Source organism: Equus caballus, chromosome 14 (genome assembly GCF_041296265.1).
Source record: "Equus caballus isolate H_3958 breed thoroughbred chromosome 14, TB-T2T, whole genome shotgun sequence".
In the NCBI taxonomy this organism is placed as follows: domain Eukaryota; kingdom Metazoa; phylum Chordata; class Mammalia; order Perissodactyla; family Equidae; genus Equus; species Equus caballus.
This window is the reverse complement of record NC_091697.1, coordinates 14,617,091-14,635,798: the sequence shown is the minus strand read 5'-3', so window position 1 is coordinate 14,635,798 and position 18,708 is coordinate 14,617,091. Positions and strand designations below refer to the sequence as shown.

General features: G+C 38.4%; 1 protein-coding gene across 2 annotated transcripts in view; it reads left to right on the top strand.

Annotated features, from left to right (window-relative positions):
* The window catches only part of LOC138917415 (olfactory receptor 2AE1-like), a 33,416-nt gene extending 24,897 nt beyond the window's left edge, over positions 1-8,519 (top strand). For both annotated transcript variants that reach the window (XM_070233671.1, XM_070233670.1), the window contains exon 2: positions 584-8,519. In XM_070233671.1, coding sequence (XP_070089772.1) covers positions 601-1,536 — 936 coding nt within the window. In that variant the 5' untranslated portion in view covers positions 584-600 and the 3' untranslated portion in view covers positions 1,537-8,519. The remainder of the gene's footprint in view (positions 1-583) is intronic.
* Positions 8,520-18,708: the final 10,189 nt, after the last annotated feature.

Genomic DNA, 18,708 nt, shown 5'->3' with positions numbered 1-18,708 from the left:
ACTGCTTAACCAGCTTTCACACTTTCACAGGGCCAAATTTCCATACAATCTATTAAATGTATATGTCTACGTATCTATCAATTTCTTAGTGGTTCAGCTTCTCTGGTTAAACCTTGACTGGTATAATAAGCAAAAATAGTATTCATGTATTATTTATACATATAAATATAATATATAGAAAATTTATTGTATACATAAGGATAAAAGTACAAATGTTTACAAAAATATGAAACTGTATATATGTGTTTACATATTTTATAAAAGTGTATTTGTGTGTATATGTACTTATATATATAGGTGGTTATATATTTCTTACTTAATGAGGAGAGACTATTGTTTTGAAGTTTGGCACTTAAAGGGGCCAGAAGATTCTAGAATTTCAGAGTGACCATGTTTGTGAAGAGAAATTTGAAGTTCTCACTTTTTCTAAATGGTTACTTCAACAATTTGACCTGTTGTATAATTAGAAATAGAAAAATTTTTCTTCAAAGATTCTTTTGTAGATCAAAAGGTCATATTGTGAGGTATGCTGAACCCCAGTATTTCTGATGTCGCTCTTCCTTTCCACTTCCTGTTTCCCAAGGGACACAGAAAGGGGAGATGTGGCAGAGGAATCAGACCTCTCTGGCAGACTTCATCCTTGAAGGTCTCTTTGATGACTCCCTCACCCACCTTTTTCTTTTCTCCTTGACCCTGATGGTCTTCCTGATTGCAGTGAGTGGCAACACCCTCACCACTCTCCTCATCTGTGCAGATCCCCCGCTTCATACACCCATGTACTTGCTGCTCAGCCAGCTCTCCGTTATGGATCTGATGTATGTCTTCACAACCGTCCCCAAGATGGCTACCAACTACCTATCTGGCAAGAAGTCCATCTCCTTTGCCGGCTGTGTGACCCAGCACTTCCTCTATTTGTCTGTGGCTGGTGCGGAGTGTCTCCTCCTAGCTCTCATGTCCTATGACCGCTATGTTGCCATCTGTCATCCACTGCATTACACTGTTCTCATGAACAGAAGGGTGGGACCGATGATGGCTGTCATGTCATGGTTGGGATCATCCATAAACTCCCTATTTCACACAGTGTCCTTGATGCACTTCCGTTTCTGTGGGCCTCTAAAAAGCCACCCTTTCTATTGTGAGTTTCCAGCTGTTGTGAAGTTGGTACGTGGAGACATTACTGCTTATGAGACCACTGTGTGCGTCAGCAGTGTCCTGCTTCTCCTCCTCCCCATCTTTCCAATTTGTACATCCTGCATCTTCATCCTCCATAGTGTCACTCAGATGCATTCAGCTGGGGGTAAGAGAAATGCCTTTGCCACTTGGAGCTCTCACCTCACTGTGGTTTCCCTCTGGTTTGGTGCCTACATATTCTCATATATGAGGCCCAGGTCCAAGCGCACACCATTGCAAGGCGAAGTTGGTTCTGTGTTCTATAGTATCATTACTCCCACACTGAATCCTTTAATGTATACTCTCTGGAATAAGAATGTAGCGAAGGCTCTGAGGAGAGTGCTGGGGAGAGATGTTATCACTTAAAGACAGCAATTGCAGTTGCTCTGAGTGTAAGAGAGGAATGGGATAACCTCCTCGGATTGATCTGGGCAAGCCCCTAAGAGTTTTCAAGGGTCCATATCCCTGATGACTGCTGCATAAATGAAGTGGTCAACACACAATTCCAGTCTTCTAACTTGGTCTCAGGCCTCCAAGCACTATAGAGTACTTACCTTAGTCCATTCGGGCTGCTGTTACAAAAATACCATAGACTGGGTGGGTTAAACAACAAACATTAATTTTTCACCATTCTAGACACTGAGAAGCCCAAGATCAAGTCTTGAAAGTGGTAGACCCTGTTTCATTTCCTTTTTATCTCTTTTTAAATGTAAGCTTGCCCTAATGTGTTTCCCTGAGTAACCTATCCAAATGGCACTCACCCTTCTCTGTCCCCTGCATCCACGTTGTAACCCTTCTTTGCATGATTTTGCACTGTATTGTTATATTATATTTTTTGTCTGTTTTACTAGAATGTAAGCTCCCTGATGGCTAGGACTTTGTTTGGGTTACTATTGTCTCACCAGAGACAATAAAACAGCCTGACATGAAAGAAGTGATCAATGAGTATTTGTTACATGGATAAATAAGTGACAGGACATAGATTGCTTTACTATCCCCATGACATTAATGAAGTCTCATTCAGAGAGGGGAAGAGACCTAAAAATGTATAACACAATTGATGACTTTGTAAGACTCATTTTGTGTCAGATATTCAGGGATTAATACCAGTCAAATTCAGAGGGCTAATATCTCCATGAACTTTCCTGAGGTGTAGTAGTCTGAGGGATGCCAAAATGAGGGACAAATTTCTATATCATACTACCTCTCCTAGATAAAAATGTCAGGAAGCCCTGGGACCTTCTTCAGAAGAATGACCCTTAAGGTTTGACAGCACAGCTGTACTCTCTTTGACAAGTAAGTATCTTCCCTTTGAGAAACAGCTTTTGGCATTTTGTAACCAGGTGAGCCAATGATCATGAGTTGGGTGTCATCTCAACCACCTAGCCCTAAGGTTGAATTTACCCTGTAACACTCCACAACCAGGGGGAATTAATATTTACAGAAACTGGGCCTGGGTGGTTTCTGAAGGCACAAGGGTGTTGCATACACAGCCGGCTCACAATCCCAGTTAGAGACAGGGGATTGTTCCTCAGCTACCTCTCCCTCGACACACGCAACTATGACGTTGTCAGGAATCCTATAAAATCATTGGAGAATGAAACAATCTAAGTGAAGAGTACAGATGGTTATTTGTGTATTTCTGGCATGTGCCAAAGTAAATAATACAGTTTTTATGTGGGCTCCTTTTGAAAAGAGATATAAAACTATGTTATTGTAATCATTGTTTATATGTTCTGGATATTAACTGCTTAGCCAATGGATGGTTCACAAATATTTTATCTCATTCCATAGTTTGTCTTTTCCCTCTGTTGGTTGTGTCTTCTGATGAACAGAACTTTTAAATGTTGATGTATTCCAATTTATCTACTTTTACTTTTGTTGTCTGTGCTTTTTGTGTCATATCCAAGAGGCCATTGGCAAACCATGAAGCTTCACCCCCAGATTTTCTTAAGCATTTTACAATTTTGGCTCTTACATTAGATTTTGGATATATTTTCAGTTAACTTTTGTATATATTGTGTCAGGTAAGGGTCCAAATTCATTCCATTTACAAAAAGAATCAAAAAGTATAAAATATCTAGGAATTAACTTAACCAATGAATTGATAGAGTTGTCCAGAGAAAATAGAAAACACTGCTTAAAGAAATTAAGGAGACATAAATAACTGAGAAGATATTCCGGGTTCAGGTTTGTAACACTTACTGTTATTATGATGTCCATACTACTGAAAGTGACCTACAGAATCAATGCAATCTTTACCAGAATCCCACTGGAATTTATTCAGGAAAGAAAAACCTATCCTAAAATGCATATGGAATCAAGGGACCTCAAATAGCCAAAACAGTCCTGAAAGAGAATAAAGCTGTGGGACTCCCAGTTCCTGATTTCGAGACTTTAATTCAAAAGCATGGTGATCAAAACAGTGCAGCCCTGGCATAAAGACAGGCATATCAACAAACGGAACTGAACAGAGAGCTCAAATACGAACCTTCACCTATATGGGCAAATGATTTTCAACAAGGGGGCAAGGTCATTCAATAGGGAAAGGACAGTTTGTTTCGCTAAATGGTGCTAGGAAAACTGGACATGCAAAAGAATGAAGTTGGACGCTTACTTTACACCATATACAAAAATAACTGAAAATGTATCAAAAAGTAAAACGTAATAGCTAAAACTACAAAACTGATAGAAGAAATCATAGAAGAAAATGTTTATGACATTGTATTTGCCCATTGATTTCTTGGATATGATAGAAAAACACAGGCCACAGAAGTAAAAAGAGATAAATTGGACAACATCAAAATTTACAGTTCTGTTAAGCACAGGACACAATCAGGAGAGTGAAAAGACCACCTATGGAATGAGATAAAATATTTGTAAACCAACTGTCTGATATATATATCCAAATATATAAAAATGACTACAACTCAAAAGCAGCAATAAAACAACCTGATTAAAAAATGATCAAGGAATTGTCTAGACATTTCTCCAAACAAGTTGTACAAATGGCCGACAGCCACATGAAAATATGTGCAGCATCACTAATCTTTAGGGATATGATTAGGAAAAATCAGCTCATATTGGATTAAAGACTTAAAAGTAAGACCTGCAACCATAAAATCTTTAGAAGAAAACATAGGGGATAAGCTCTGGGACATTAGTCTTGATAATGATGTTTTGGGCTTAATACCAAAAGCAGAAGCAACAAGAAAAGCAAAACTAAACAACTGGGACTACATCAAACTAAAGGACTTCTGCACAGCATGTGACACCACCAACAAAATGAAAAGATAACCTAGAAAATGAGAGAAATATTTTCAAATAATAAATCTGAAAATTAGTTACTATCAAAAACACACAAAGAACTCATACAACTCAATAGCAATACACCCCAGATAAATGCAAATGAAAACTACAATGAGATACCACCTCATGCCTGAAGAATGGCTTGTTAAAAAGACAAGAAATAACAAGTGTTGGAGAGGATGTGGAAAAAGAGAATCAATGCGCACTGTTGGTGGGAATGTAGACTGGCACATCCACCATCGAAAACAGAGTGGAGATTCCTCAAAAAATACAAATAGAATCACCATATGATCCAGCAATTCTATTCCTGGGTATATATTCAAAGGAAGTGAAATCACTATCTTGAAAAGATGTCTGCATCCCCATGTTCACTGTAGTGTTATTTATAATAGACAAGACATGGAAACTACTGAAGCGTCCATCTATGGATGAATGGATACAGAAAATGTAATATATATATATACAATGGGATATTAGTCAGCCATAAAAAGGAAGGAAATTCTGACATTTGTGACAACAGGGATGGACCTTGAGGGTGTTATATTAAGTGAAATAAGCCAGACAAAGAAAGACAAATACTGTGCAATTTCACTTATATGAGGAATCTAAAGAAATGGAACTCAAAGATACAGAGAAGAGATTGATGGTTGCCAGAGCTGGGGGTGAAGGTGGTCAAAAGTTAGAAACTTTCAGTTGTAAGATCAATAAATTCTGGGGATGCAATATACAGCATTGTGACTATAGTTAACAATGCCATATTGGGGGGCTGGCCTGAGGGCATAGTGGTTAAGTTCACATGCTCCGCTTTGGTGGTCCAGGGTTCACCAGTTTGGATCCTGGGTATGGACCTAGTACCGCTCATCAAGCCATGCTGAGGTAGCGTCCAACGTAGAAGAAGTAGAAGGACATAATATACAACAATGTACTGGGGTTTTGGGAAGAAAAACGAAAAAAGATAAATATTGGGAACAGATGTTAGCTCAGGGCCAATCTTCCTCACCAAAAAGCACACACACAACACGAAATACCATATTGAATATTTGAAAGCTGCTAAGAGAATAGACTATCAAAGTTCTTATTCTGACACATGCTACAACATGGATGAACCTTGAGGAAAATATGCTAAGTGCAATATGCCATCCGTGAAAAGACACATACTATATGATTCCAATTATAGGAGATGCACAGAGTAGTAAAATTCATAGAGATAGAAAGTAGAATAGTGGTTGTCAGGGGCTGGGGAAGGAGGGTTTGAGGAATTGTTCCATGAGTACAGAGTTTCATTTTCAGAAAATGAAAAGACTAAAATTTGTTGCACACAATGTGAAAGTACTTAAAAGTACTGAATCATACAATTAAAATGGTTAAGATGGTAAATTTTGTTATGCGTATTTTATCACATTTAAAAATTTTATGTACAAAGCACAGACAGGGCACTCTCATAATTAATGAGATATTTGTTTGGATCGCAACTCGACTTTTGGTGGTGAACACAAGGTAGCCTATATAGAAGTCAAAATATAATGATACAATTGAAATTTATATAATGCTATAAATCACTTTTACCTCAATAAAAAGATAAAGTTCATATGAAATATTAAAAAAAGTATGATCAGAAATGTACCACCAACATAAATTTTTTTTTCTGCTTTATCTCCCCAACCCCCCCCAACCCCGTACACAGCTGCATATCATAGTTGCATGTCCTTCTAGTTGTGGGATTAAATTTTAACAGATAAAATCTTTAGGAACATTTCCACTAAAACCAAGAGCAATAAAAGCTCACAATTATGACTACTGTTGGACATTGTACTAGAGAATCTTGCCAATGCAATAAGAAAGCAATAAGGATAAAGCTTGAGCAGAAAGAATCATTTTATTGTTTTTCACAGCTTAGAAGTCCAAGACAATCAACTTACAAATCAATGGAAGCAACAAGTAACCTCCAGAAATGTATGACAAACAATACACTATGTAACAACCCAAATGACCAGTCCGAAATAGAATAAAACATTGATAAATAAAGTGAAAATGGTGAGATAAATGGGGATAAAACACATTCTTGAATGGGAAACATTTTATTGCAAAGAAGTCAGTTCTTAATAAAATTAGTCTTTAAGTTCAATAAATTTGAATCTGAATCTCTTAATGTGTATTATGGACTTTGCCAAAACAATTCTAAAAGTCAAATCAAGGAGAAAATTTGTAAGAATGAACGCAAGATAACTGAAAAAGAGCAGCAAGCAAGAACAGGTGCTATCAGCTGTCAGAACATGCTCTGAAATAGAGAAAGTGAAAACAGTGTGGTATTCATTCAGGGAAAGAATCAATGAAAGAACAGTGAGTCCAGAACACAGATTTATATACAGGAATCTGATACTAATAACCGTGACATTCCAAACCAGGAGAAGATGTTAGAACATGTAGCTACCCATGGCAGGATGTGGGGCAAGAACTCTTTAAGGTATCATATAATTTTCAAGCTTTCTAAATGTTTCATGAAGTCCGTGAATTAAAATCTTGTATTTATTTTCTGTGAGAGTTTGTTTTACCACTTAATCCTGGCAGGGTGTTCCTATCTGGCTTCAGCAGAATATTATAGCACTTGGGGGCAAAGATGCATCGTAGTAGCCCAGCACTGGAAGCCAAGATAGAAAAGATCTCTGCAGCTACCATGCTCTTCCCCTTGGTGCTTGTATACGGGGGAGAAAGGTGATCCAGACACCACAGAACACCAAAATGCTGAATGTCAGGTACTTGGCTTCACTGAAATTGTCAGGAGTCTGCTGGCCAGAGAAGCCAAGGTGAAGCTCACGAGGGCCAAGGAACCCAAGTATCCTAAGGAAAGGTAGAAATGATGACAGAGCCCTTTTTGCACACATGATAAGGAGCGTAGGCTCAGAATGTGCATCTAGGTGAACAAAAGGGAGAAAATCACTTGAATCGATGAGCAGATGGGAATGATGGAATTATGTGCCCCTGACAGCATCCACTGCCTTATCTTTCTCCCTGGTGTTGTGATCTTGAAAGCCAGAACTACAGCGATGGTTTTATCCAAAATCTGGAAACAGCTACAGTCCACATGACTCCAATGTCATTTGTTGCAGGATGCAAGTGGAAGTGTTGGGATGGCCCTTGAAGAGCAAGGAGCACAGGAAGCAGAGGATGAGGCATTTGAGAAGGATGTAACTGAGAGACTGGTTATTAGCTTTGACTGTGAGGGTGTCCCTGTACTTCAGAAAAATCCTAAGAACCACAGATCTTAGGGCAGACAGACAAAGGGCTGCACAGGCAAGTACCATCCCCAGAGGATCTTCGTAGGCCAATAAGGTCACAGTCTTTAAGAGGCAATGACCTTGATTACGATTTGGGTATTGATTGTCTGGATATGTCATACATTGCTTCATACCTAGCAAGAAAAGCAAAGTGCCGTTAACTTGGGTTCAGTGATTCTCATGAGCCCCAGAATACTCACATTTGGACAAATTGCTATAATTAGACACCAAACTAAAGAATGTTATAGGAAGAAAAATTCCAAGTTAATGCTGTCTATTTTTTTCTTGCTATATCAAAGGCCAAGGAGCCCTAACATCATCTCTTGTTCATCTTCCAGACACAGAGGAACAAGTTTTAACTTACAAATAAAAATTACACCCATCTATACCACTTAAATAGAGGTAGGATTGCACATATCCTGGATTCATTCACTCAAAGGAAAGCATTTATTGATAACCTCTAGTGACGCATGGAGCTTCCAAAGTTTTGCAGATATAGAGATGGCCAAGACGTAAACTGTCACTTAAGCTTCAAAATTGCATTAATTCTGATAGCCAAATAATTAAAAAACATCTCCTATTCATTATAGCTTCTACTATTTCTGTTCAGATTTGAATCCCTTCTATTTTAACAAGACAACTCCCTAACGAGTCACCCTATCTTCTGTCTTGAAGCCCTCTTACGTCTCATCAACTCAATTGTACTAATTAAGGTTTCTATTATTTAAACCCATTCACGTACCTTTCTCGCTTAAAATGCCACAATTATTCTCACATTTGTAAAGAAACAAGTCTCAAACATTAGTGCATATTAGAATCACCTGGAGGGCTTGTTAAAGCAGAGTGCTGGCCCACACTATCAGAGTTCCTGATTTGGAAACTCAGAATTTACATCTCTAATAAGCTCCCAAGTGATGCTGATGCTGTTGGTATAGATACTACACTTTGAGACCCACCATTCTAGGTGGAATCCAAACTCCTAGCAATGCACAAAAGGTCCATTATTATCTAGGTTCTACCTACCTCTCCTGTAGCAACTTTTTTGTGAGGGATTGGATAGCAAGGATAAAGGAACAAATTTTAATGTGCGCGGGTGCTATCCCAAGCAATTTACTTGACAGATGAAAAAATATATCTCAATTCTCCCACAGTCTGTGAGGTAGCTAGACAGTATCGACTCATTTTTCAGAGAAAATAATTGAGGCTTAAAGAGCTTCAGTAACGCACCTGAGATCTTGGAGATAGTGAAGGCTGGGCTGGGATCCAGACTTCAGAGCAGGAGGTCAGACTAGGGTGAGGGAAGTGAGATCCCAGAGGTGCAAAATTTAAGGAAGCACTCACTTTCAGGTGCCAACCCCGCCCTTGCCTGACCCTGAGAGTGAGTGCCTCCTTAAATTTTGTCACCCAGGCACCTCACCTACCTTTCCCTAGTCCTGGCTCTACTCAAGACTGTCTGACTTCAAAGCAGATGATCTTCCCATTACATGCCTTTTGCTAAATTTAATGTTCATCACCACCTTTTCTCTTAAAAAGTTGTAATTCTCATAAAATTATAGGGTTTAGATAAATTTCTGTATTTTGATACTTTTTCTCAAGAGGAGTTCCTATAGGTTTAAGTTCATAAATTTAATTCATCACTAAAAAGAAAACTGTAGGCCAACCTCACTTATGAAAACGCTAAATCCTTAAATAAAATATTAGATAATGTATTCAGGTCCATTAAAAAGTAACACATCACAATTAGGGCTTTTTAAATGCTTTAATGGAAGAACTTGAAAGAACATTCAACTTACAATGAGGTAGAACTGAGTTCAAAATTGTCCAAAAGTTCGCATTGATTTTACACTGAATTATAATAAACAAAAAGAAATAACAAAAACTCTGAAGATTTCTTTTTAAAAAATTTTATGGTGTAGTTCAAATTGGCTGAAATTTGTCTCTGAATGTTTGATGAGATTCCCATGTGAAACCTATCTGGACCTAGTGCCTTTTTTGGTTAATAGCCTTTTTACAGCTTTTAACACTTAAAATCTTAAAAGAAATCCGTCTTTAAATCTTAAAATGCTCCATTAACCTCATATCTGTGTGTATAACTTCTCTTTCTCTCTTCCTGGAACCTCTTTTCTTCCCTTCTACACCTAACTATCAACCATGTCTCTAGACTGAGCTGGAATCATCTCACCTGAGTAGCATTCCTTGCTCGTGTAAGGCTTATTGATTCTATATTTCCCAACACATCTTATTTCTATTTCTACAATCAAGTTTTACACTTTATTGCAATTTTTATTTACTTGCCTGCTTATTTTATTAAGCTGGGGATGTTCAATGGAAACGTGGTTTATTTGAAAGAAAATGAGATTTGGACTTATAATAGTATTAAAATTTGGGCTCTTCCACTTACTAGGGGTCTAATCTTATTAACCAATTTTGTTAAAAATTATTAAAAAGTTTGAAATAATGTAAGAGGGTGACTGAATGCATTTTCAGTGGCATACTCTAGCATCGTCTAACCAGCCAACACAAGCGTTATTTATTTATCTAGGACTATATATCTGTTTGACTTAATGATTTATTGTTTCATTAGAACCCAAACACTGTGTAGTTACATGTTAATCTGTACATTGTTGGGGAGTGGCAGCCAGGAGAAAGATAAACCCAAAGATTATGGTTTTATTGCCCTGTAGGACATTAACCATTTTTCTATGTAACCTAGCAATTGTATTCTAACATTCTTTTGTTGATGTTGTATTGTCAAAAATGCTTTTAGTGGGGCTGGCCTGATGGCTTAGCAGTTAATTTCATGTACTCTGCTTTGGTGGCCCTGGGTTCACTGATTGGGATCCCAGTCACAGACCTCCACACTGTTTATCAAGTCATGCTGTTGCAGGCGTCCCACATATAGAGGAAGATGGGCACAGATATTATCTCAGGGCCAATCTTCCTCAGCAAAAAGAGGAGGATTGGCAGCAGATGTTAGCTCAGGACTAATCTTCCACACCAAAAAAATGCTTCTAGTGATGAACTATAGAAACCGCTGTTTCACAAAAAAGGTTTGTGGTTCTTAGAACCACTTTTATCATCTCATTGATTTCCACATTAATTAATTAGTTAAATAAAATCATTGATACGTGTTTATTCCATAATGTTGAAAGTCATGGACTTAATTTTTAAAAATTTATGCTCAAAGTGCACTAAACTCACAGAAAAATAGTAATGATGATACACTTACCCCCATAGCTATTTTTATGGGAAAAAATGAGTATATGTGTATGTACCTGCACCATAGTCTCTCAATAACTAGTATTTGTATTTAGCATTACTTTCTCTTTATCTGGTATGTTGCACCTAATAGGAACTCAATATTGATTTCTTGAACATATGTATCGTTGAATACAAATACAGTTACTTGTTGAGTAACTGACTGAATTATCAACAACGAATTGGCAAAAATAGCCACACTTACATCTTCAATGAGCCTAAATTTCTAGGTGTTAATTGACACTGAAATGCTAAGTTTTGGTCTGTTTTCCTAAGTCTGAGCTGTCTAACTTTTTATCTAGACTTTTTATTTTAAGGTAATTGTCGATTCGCATGCAGTTAGAAATAACACAGGGTGATCCCGTGTACCCGTTACCCAGTTTCCTCCAATGGTAACACCTTGCAAAACTCTAGTACAATGTCACCACCAGGATATTGACCCTAATATTCATTCATTGGTGAAACTTTCTATTTCTTTGCTGAGGCTTTCCACTTTTTCATTTCTCTCAAGCATGTTCATAATTGCTCACTGGAACATTTTTATGATAGTTCCTTTAGAATATTTATTAAATAATTCTGACATCTCTGTGATCTTGGCGTTACCATCTATCGGTTTTCTTTCTGCACTCAGTTCAGATCTTCCTGGTTCTTGTTATGATGAGTGATTTTTGATGGAAACCAGAACATGTTGGGTATTGTGATATGCAGCTCTGGATTTTATTTAAACCTTCTATTTTATCTGGCTGCTTCTGCCAAGGTTCTGGCTAGGAAAAGGAAAAAGTGGTTCCTTGTTACTGCAGGGGAGGGAGAAGTCCAAGATTTCCACTCAGCCTCTGTTGACACATGATGAGGGAAGATGTCCCCATTTCTTCTGGGTTGGGTAGGAGTTCTGATTCCCCACTAGGCCTCCATGGCAGCTCCCTGGTTGGGAGGAGTGGGAGTGCCCCCTTACTGCTGCCCATGTGGCTTCACTACCCTGAGACAGAAAGGGAGCCTTGTAACTACTGGACCATGATGGAAGCCCTCACTCTCCACTTGGCCTCCTCTAAGACAACACCTGTTGGGGGGGAGGGGTGCTTCATTGTTGGCATGTAGGGGGAAGTCTATGCACCCCACCTGGCAGGAGAGGGCCTGGGCACTGCCCAGAAGTGAGAAATGTCCTGTCTGTCCACTTGGCCATCTCTGATACCACCCTGGCAGCTTGCCTTGTTGCAGGTGGAAAGGGTGGCTGTCCACACTCCCCACTTGGCCTTTCCTGGTGAGAGTGGGCCACAGATTTTGCCATGATGTTTGAGTGGATTAGAGCAGTTCTTGTCTAAAAGTTTTCTGTCTTGCTAGCCTGTCCGTTTCCTGATCTTTTTGATAGAGAGAGCAGACTTTTGTTAGGGCTTTTTAATGTTGTAAGTGCTCCGGCCTTTCCAGGTTGTTGGCTTCTTCAGACCCAAGTCTAGGACATATGAAGCAAAAAGAAATCCCAGGAAACTCACCACCATGGCCTTCCTTGGGTGCCACGGTCCCTACAAGTGTGTCTCTTCTCTCACATTTCAGAATCATCGTAGGTTTGTTTTATATATATGCCCAGCGTTTTAGTTGTACTTAGAGGGCGGAATAGAGAAAAGTGTGTCTGCTCCATCCTTCCAGATGTGGAAGTCCTCTGAGCACTAAGGTTTATGTTCATTCTGAGGAAGAGAAACTTCAGGAAAATCAATTGCCTTTTATTGTTTTGTTTCTACTAACTGCTCACTACTCCTGATCCTTGACATATTTGGATATTTTGTCAATATTGATCTTGATTTTCTTTTATATTTTTCTGTGTATTGTTAATATCTAGAAAAAATTACAATTGACCTATGGAAGAGAAAATAGAAATATTGGTTGATACTGTTATTGAAATTTGGTCTGTGAAGTAAAAAATTTAATTAATTCGTCAAGGAGGCAGCATACTGTGTTGGCTAAATGCATGGACAGTTCAGCCAGATTATCAGGTTGAAATTTGGTTCCACAGTGGCCAGCAGGGTGACTTTGGGTAAGCTCCTGTGCCACCATTTCCTCATCTTTAAATGGAGTTGATATCACTATCTGTTTTTATATGCAGATACTTGTTGTTAAATGATTTGATGTGTGGAAAGCACTTCTTAGAACTGTGCCTAGCATCTAATAAATACTATCCAAAGGTTTGCTATTCCTAACCATTTGCCTATTTATTTTTATTAGACATAATTCCCAGCTGCATGTTCTGTTCTATATTTAAGTGTGTATTTTTGGATAGTATCTCATTTCTTTATTGTTAGAGTTTAAGAACACATTTTAGTGTCTGGAAACAGAAGTCTCCTATCTATCAAAATTCTCTTCCAATATTTTCTCCAAATCATTCTCTGTATCAACTTTAAAATACATTCCATAAAGGTCCACATTTTCAAGCAAATTTCAGTATGAAATGCCTTCGATTTACAAATAAATTTAGTAAGGCTTGCTATCATTCCAATTCCATCAATAAATAAAGGTGTCCTATCAATAAATAATGTGAGCCTTTTGCTTATTCAAAAATTGTATTATATTAACAATTAAATTTTAGAAGTTTTTAAATCAGATTTGCACACTTGCAGTTTATTACTAAGTATTTTAAATTTATTCCTATGTTATTGGGATATTTTTCTGCTATATCTTTAATAGGGTTGTTACTTGTACACGGAAAGCCACTGCTTTTTGTGTGCTTATTTGGAGACGGAACTTCTTCCCAAATTGTGGCAAAAATGCTCATTTTTGCCTGTTCTTATTTTTATTGTTTTTGGTGGAGAATATGGGCCCTGAGCTAACAACTGTTGCCAAAATTCCTCTATTTCCTTGAGGAAAGTTTTCCCTGAGCTAAGAGCTGTTCCTGTCTTCCTCTGTTTTGTATGTGGGACACCAGCAAAGCATGGCTTGATAAGCGATGTGCAGGTCTGCACTCAGGATCAAACTGGAGAACCCCAGGCGGCAGAAGCAGAGCACATGACCTTAACCACTATGACACCGGGCCAGCCCCTCTGACTAGGTAATCACCGTGCATCTCTCCTTCAAGTTACCCAGAGTTATATTACACACTGGTATTATGTGAATGGAATATTTTATCATTTTATCTACATGATTATTGTTATAAAAAGAAAAATCATATATTTTTGTATTTGTATCTCATATCCAGGAGGTTTTACTTTCAAGTTTTAGGAATTATACTGTTTCAGTTGATTCTTTGGAGTATTTTTTGTATAAAATGATGTATTTTAATTTCTTATGTTTTCCTTTTTAATAAATATCACCCTTTTTGTTTCATGAATTGTTGCACCACCCAGAACTCTGGAGCAATGTTAAAAGACAGGAATGAAAGTGAACATTTTATGTTGTCCACAAATTTAAGTGTAGATGGTATTTTCAGTTTTTCATTATTTAACTGCAATGTCTGTTGGCAATTCCAAAATGTTAGTTATTGTGTGAAAAGTCTTCAGGACCAGTCTTTCATCTTGGGGTCCCATGCAACCCTAGACTTGCTGTTTTTCAGCCACAGTAGACCTTTTTGTCAGGTCCCCGAATAGTGGAAGAAATGTGCTATTCTAATTATCTCTGACAAGGAAGTCTTCCTTTATTCAGCTGTTATAATTCTACTTATCTTTCAGTACTTAAAATAAAACACTTTTGTACTTTTTTGTTTCTTTTGTGGGGAATATTCTGACATCTCAAAGTAAGGTTAGATACTACCCCAATATTTGTATTTACTGCACTTGTATCGTGACCCTTATAATGTTCCTTGTGATCACTCATCATGTTCATCTCCTTGCTCCCTGACTCTGAACTGGCAGAGAACAAGTGTGATAGGGCAACCAGGGGTACTAAAATGCATCCTCAGCATATTTCACAGTGGCTGGTTCATAGCAGAAATATAGGATATGTTTTTCGTTTGTTAAGTCATGCACATTGTTTCTGAACACTTACGTGTGTCATCATCGGTGCTAGTAACTTGAGAAATTAAGCTAAATAACATGCACCCTTCAACGTGTTCATATTTGGTTGAAAGACTTATATACAATAAAACCAAGATACTCATAATGACGTGTGTTAGGTTCCATGGTAGACACAAACACAGGTCACTCTGGGATAGCCCTTCAAAATATTTTCTTGAGAAGGTAATGCAAAGAGTCAAAAGATAAGTAGGAGTGAACCAGGTCAAAGAGAAGAGTATCCTTACATAGGGAAGATTATTAACTTTACTGGAGAAATCAGTGAGTAAATGAGAGAACAACTTTGAGATGTCAGTCCTATTCTCGATCCTCCCCATTTTGGGAACAAATAAGGACGTAAACGAAAGGATGAGTAGGAAACTTCCTCCAGATCTGCACCTGTGTCAGTGGAAACCTCCTTCTCTGGGCAGAGGGCACAGTCAAAGCAGCAGGCAGCCTTTCTCCACTGGGGAGCTTGCCTGGATGCAGGGCCACAGCTCTTGCTACACAGAACAGGGACTCTGAAGAAATCAGAGGGAAGTCTTGTTAAAATCTGAAAATATGATCTAGTTCTGTGTAACCAAAATGTTTCAGGGACAATCAACAAATTCCATTTAAAAGAAGCAGCCCCTTTGATCACAGGGCTGGATGCTCTTAACTACTGTATGATGTTAGCCATAACAAATTATAGAACCATACACTTTATTACATGTATTTTTATTATCTAATAGGCATTAAGAAAGAAAGATTACTCAAGTTGAAAGGAATGTTAGACAATAACTTGAGTTGGAAGAGGTGACTGTGCTTGCCCTATTGAGCTGAAGGAGGACATCAAAATCCCCACGCTGGGCTCTGTTCTAAATACATATGGGTCATAAATATCCAGCAATGAAACTCTCCAACCAACCTCTTTAAACCCAGTGACCCAATCAATGAACTCTTCGTAGATGGAAAAGTCTTGACAAGGTGGTGCCTGTAGGACAAATTGTCCTACTTTCACCTGAAGTCCAAGTCCACCAGCAAAGTTCGAAAAGTTGAGAATATCATACTCTTTCACAGAGATTCTTGCTGATCTAGATGTACCTGGTCCCTACCATTGCAGTCAAACTGTGTGGTCTTCCGAAAGGAGTGGAGATGGAAAAGCTGTAGTTGAGCTGCAGAAGGAATTTTGGATTTGGACACAAAAGATCTGATAGCTGTGTGACATTGGAAACATCCCTCTTCTTTTTAACTTCAAACTTAAAAGTACTCACTTGTATTATAAGATTCAAAAGAGGCAACCCATATGGAAGTAACTTGATAACCTAAAACAAAAATTTAAACTGATATTTAAATATCATATAGTATGTATGTGATTTACATATGTGATACATATATTTTTATGAGATAAACATGGTAAGTTATCCACTATAGAATCAGACCCTACATAGGCACTTCCCCTGTCAGTCACCTCCTTGAGGAGATGCTTGGAGAACATGAAAATCAAAAAATATCTATGCATAGCATTCAGAAAATATTGACCAGAGAATCAAATTCAGCCTCTCTCATTTGTCATTAGCAGTCTCTCAAAACTTCTCTTAACTCTTTTGCAAAATGGGGATAAAAATACTGCCTAAAGAAATTGTGATATAAGGTGAAACATATACATATATAAATATACCATTTCTATATCATGCATATATATATATGCATAAGATAAAAAATTTAAGTTAGCTACTAGCATGCCAGAACTGACATAAGCAATTCGAGCACTAGAGTTCTCTCTACTATCATTTAAGGCCATCATGGAAGAAGTCCAAACCTACAATAATGAAAAAAGAAAGACAATATTGGCAAGACTCTGAGGCTCTTTGTGACTCAAAGAGTTCCCTTTGGCCCATAAATTCCAAAATTCTATCTCTGCCATTGTCACCTTTTTCTTTACAATTATTTCTACACAAACAAGTTGAAATTGAAAGACTCTAAGACTAGAACTCTGTCTTAAGCACTGAAGTTAGTAAAGAAACTGGTATAAGTCTGAAAAAAGAACCCCAAACGCTGATTTCATACTGACGTCCTGAAAAAAGTACATTTGACTATGTATTTGGACAAGATATAAAATTTATAGACCATCAGACAAGGAGCAGCTTGATTTGGAACATTACCTACTGAGGGTAAACAACCAGCCTCTCCCCATTCCCTATTGATTGCATTTCTGATGGCTGCAAAAGAAGTTTATGAAGGGTCTGGGCCACAGCACAGACAGCATTTTATACACAGTTACTCCCGCCAGCCATGGCCATATCAAACTTATGCAAAGGGCGAGACTCAAAAGAGGCATTGAGAGGACAGTCCTCCAAATTTTTACATTCAGTTTCAGAAATCAAGCAATCAAAGTGCAGGTTCCGTAATTTAGTGAGGTAGAAGTCTTCTGGGTGTTTAGAAGGGGTAACTTTCTGGAGAAATTGTTTCAAACCAGGGATCTCGCTGTGTGGTTGTCAAAAAGTGAGAGTCCCATGGAACGTATCAAGCATGGAATAACTTTCACGGAACATAAAATCCCAAGGCAATGTATTGATCAGACTTGCCTGTCACCAAAAGGTTCCCCTTTGAAAAGCTCAGTCCTATGAGTGAGTCAGAGTCACCATAAATGACAACCACATTTGCTGATGAATCGCTAATCCTGAAATGCTATTACCAGGCCAATGAGAAATATATGCTGTCAGTGACAGAAATCAATTCAACAAAGGCCACACAGATGCCACTCTGGTACATCTCTTTTCTCAAGTCCCATAGAAACTGAACCCCTTTCTTGTCTTCTGAAACAGCCAGCACAACCCAGATCTAGTCAAAATGCAGCCTCAACCAAACCATACCAAGGGCCAGTGCTGTGTTTCTGGGGGCCGTCTGGTAGAGAGACGGAAACTGGTCTTTGTCCCTCAGGATGGGATCAAAAGGGCCATAGGTGAGTTAAACGGGAAAAGAAAAATATTGTCCCATTTGAGATCAAAGGAAGCAACGTGAGGAAGAAATGAAGCGCAATTATCAGCCTATCTGACTTCCATTATGTTCAATGGCCTCAAGCCAGACTGATGGTTGCTGTTCAACAAGTGTCCCTTCGGGGCCGGCTCCCTGGCCCAGTGGTTAATTTCACGCACTCCGCTGCGGCGACCCAGGGTTCAGATCCTGGGCGCGGACATGACACCACTCCTCAGGCCACGTTGAGGCAGCATCCCACATCCCACAACTAGAAGGACCTGCAACTAACATATACAACTGTGTACGGGGTAGGGGGCTGGGGAGATAAAGCAGAAAAAGAAAAAGTAAATAAGATTGGCAACAGTTGTTAGCCCAGGTGCCAATCTTAAAAAAAAAAAGTGTCCCCTGTAGAAAGGAATCACAGAAAAGCTTTGTTCCTTCCACTTTTGTGCATCACTCTCCCTCTGAAAGTTCTCTGCAAAACAATGGCCATAAGTCAGAAATCCCCAAAACTTTAGCCAGTTAGGATCTATCCATTAGTATGCTCTTTGACATCAGTCTTAGCAGCCTATTTTCAAGTACCATGTCTGACTGGGCAATGGAAACAAAATGCAAAATGAACAAATGGGACTACATCAAAGTAAAAAAATCTTCTGCACGGCAAAGGAAACCATCCACAAAACCAAAACACAACCTAACAACTGGGAAAAGATACTTGCAAACCACATATCGGATAAGGGGTTAATATCCAAAAGACAGAAAGAACT